At 56.6% G+C, this 2813-nt stretch overlaps 1 protein-coding gene across 1 annotated transcript; it reads right to left on the minus strand.

Annotated features, from left to right (window-relative positions):
* Nucleotides 1-1474: 1474 nt before the first annotated feature.
* LOC136468737 (uncharacterized) lies at nucleotides 1475-2377 on the minus strand. Its single transcript, XM_066467193.1, has 2 exons — nucleotides 2276-2377; nucleotides 1475-1972 (listed from the first exon to the last, which is right to left on the minus strand). Exons 1-2 carry the CDS (start codon nucleotides 2375-2377, stop codon nucleotides 1475-1477), a joined length of 600 nt encoding a protein of 199 aa, XP_066323290.1.
* Between the last annotated feature and the right edge of the window lie 436 nt (nucleotides 2378-2813).

Here is a 2813-nt window from a genome sequence, read left to right on the forward strand (position 1 = left end):
CCCAGTCTTCATCAAAGACCCGTCAAAGTACATGGTCCAGCATTCTGCTTGGATTTGAGCAGGTGACAGTTGGGTGTCGATCCATTCAGCCACAAAATCAACCAAGACCTGGGATTTGATTGCCTCCTGAGGCACAAAAGATAGGGCTTCCCCCATGAGTTCGACGGCCCACTTGGCTACCCTACCTGAGGCCTCCCGGTTATGGATTATCTCTCCCAGGGGGAAAGGCGACACCACGGTCACTGGGTAGGATTCGAAGTAGTGATGCAGCTTGCGTCGAGCCAAGACTATGGCATAGATAAGCTTCTGGATGTGGGGGGTAGCATGTCTTAGTCTCAGAGAGCACTTCGCTGATGAAGTAAACAGGTCGTTGGATGGGTAGAGCATGCCCTTCTTCCTACCTCTCGACTACTATGGCCGCACTGACCACTTGGGTCGTGGCGGCGATGTATAGTAAGAGTGCCTCATCCTTGGCCGGCGGCACCAGGACGGGAGGATTGGTGAGCAGTGCCTTGAGCTTGGCGAGGGCTTCTTCGGCCTCAAAGGTCCAAGAAAAGCGTTTGGATTTCCTCAAGAGGTGGTACAGAGGCAAGCCTTTTTCGCCAAGGCGCAAGATGAAGCAGCTCAGGGCCACAAGGCATCCCATAACCCTCTGTACTCCCTTGAGGTCTTGGATCGGTCCCATGTTGGTCATGGCCAAGACCTTCTCCGGGTTGGCTTTGATGCCGCGTTCTGAGACTATGAATCCTAAGAGCATGCCTCGGGGGACTCCGAAGACACACTTCTCGGGGTTGAGCTTGATGCCCTTTTCCCTGAGGCATCTGAAGGCTACTTCCAAGTCACTAACAAGATCATTGGCTTGCCTGGACTTGACCACGATGTCATCCACGTAGGCCTCGATGGTCCGCTCGATGTGCTCGCCAAAGACATGGGTCATGCACCGCTGGTATGTGGGCCCTGCATTTTTGAGGCCGAACGACATAGTCACATAGCAGTACATGCCAAATGGTGTGATGAAAGAAGTCGCGAGCTGGTCGGACTCTTTCATCTTGATCTGATGGTAACCGGAATACACATCAAGGAAGGATAGGGTTTCCCACCCCGTAGTGGAGTCGACGATTTGGTCGATTCGAGGTAACGGGAAAGGGACTTTTGGACATGCTTTATTTAGATCGGTGTAGTCTACATACATTCTCCACTTCCCATTTTTCTTCTTAACTAATATAGGATTAGCTAACCACTTCGGATGGGACACTTCCTTGATGAATCCAGCCGCCAAAAGCTTCTGCACCTCCTCGCCGATGGCCCTGCGCTTTTCTTCATCGAATCGGCGCAGGCGCTGCTTCACCGGTCTGGAGCCGGCCCGGATGTCCAAGGCGTGCTTGACGACCTCCCTCGGTATGCCCGGCATGTCCGAGGGACTCCATGCGAATATATCGGCATTCGCACGAAGAAAGTCGACGAGCATGGCTTCCTATTTGATGTCGAGGGTGGCGCTGATCCTCAGCGCCCGATCGTCGAGGCAGGCGGGGTCGACTAGGATGAGCTTGACGGCCTCCATGGGTTTGAAAGTCCTAGCTCGATGCTTGGAGTCAGGCGCCTCGCTACTGAGCCGATCGAGGTTGACGATGAGGGTCTTGGCCTCTATGATAGCCTCAGCGTACTCGATGCATTTGACGTCGCAGTCGTATGCGTGCTCGTACGTGGACTCGACAGGGATGACGCCGTTGGGGCCCAGCATCGTGAGCTTGAGGTAGGTGTAGTTGGGGACCGCCATGAATTTGGCGTAGCATGGCTGCCCCAAGATGGCGTGGTATGTTCCCTTGAACCCAACCACCTCGAAGGTGAGGACCTCCTTGCGGTAGTTGGAGGGAGTACCGAAGCAGACGGGCAGGTCGATGCTCCCGAGGGGCCACGTGTGTTTCCCTGGCACGATGCCGTGGAAGGGCGCGGCATCGCCTCGGAGCTGTGACTGGTCGAGCTCAAGGAGCTCCAGGGTGTTGGCGAAGAGGATGTTGAGGCCGCTGCCTCCGTCCATCAATACCTTAGTGAGCCGGGTGTTGCCGATGATGGGGTCGACGACAAGCGGGTACTGCCCGGGGTTCGAGACATAATTGGGGTGGTCGTCCCGATCAAAGGTGATCGCCTCCCAAGACCAGTTGAGGTACCGGGGAGTGGCCACCTTCACCGAGAAGACCTCCCGGCGTTCCCTCTTTCGCTGGCGTGCCGTGAGGCACGCTGAGGGCCTGCCGAAGATCATGAAGGCGTTGCACACCTGGGGGAACCCATCATCCTTGTTGTCGTCCCTGTCACCGGCGCCACTCCTCTTGGCATCGTCGTCGAGGAGCCCAAGCTTGGCGTAGTAACACCGAAGCATGGTGCACTCCTTGAGGGCATGCTTCACCAGACCCTGGTGGTATGGGTAGGGTTTCTTAAGCATATCATCGAAGAGCTCGGGGCCCCTGGGTCCTCGGGGATTCTTGCGCTCTGCGGCCACGACTAGGTCGGCCTCAAGGACTTCTTACTTCCCTTGGTGACCCTTCTTCTTTTTCTTGGGGAGGTGGGGAGCCGAAGCCTCGGGGGCCTCGTCCCTTCGCTTCCCCTTGGCGTTGTCCGTGGGGAAGATGGCCCCAACGACCTCTTTGCCCGAGGCGAAATTGGTGGCGATGTCGAGGAGCACGACCACCAAGGTTGGCACGTTCCGGCCCAACTCTCGGACTAGGTCTCGGTAGGTGGTGCCGGAGAGGAAAGCCTGGACAATTTCTGAGTTGCCGACGCTTGGCAACTCGGTGCATTTCTTGGGAAGCACCGGA

Source organism: Miscanthus floridulus, chromosome 8, assembly GCF_019320115.1.
Source record: "Miscanthus floridulus cultivar M001 chromosome 8, ASM1932011v1, whole genome shotgun sequence".
Taxonomy (NCBI): domain Eukaryota; kingdom Viridiplantae; phylum Streptophyta; class Magnoliopsida; order Poales; family Poaceae; genus Miscanthus; species Miscanthus floridulus.

Excerpts from the sequence above, each read along its gene's own strand:
- LOC136468737 (XM_066467193.1), bottom strand. The coding sequence starts at position 2,377 with ATGCTTCGGTGTTACTACGCCAAGCTTGGGCTCCTCGACGACGATGCC. Across the intron at positions 1,973-2,275 it reads AGGATGATGGGTTCCCCCAG|TCACAGCTCCGAGGCGATGC; the intron begins GTGTGCAACGCC and ends GAGCTCGACCAG.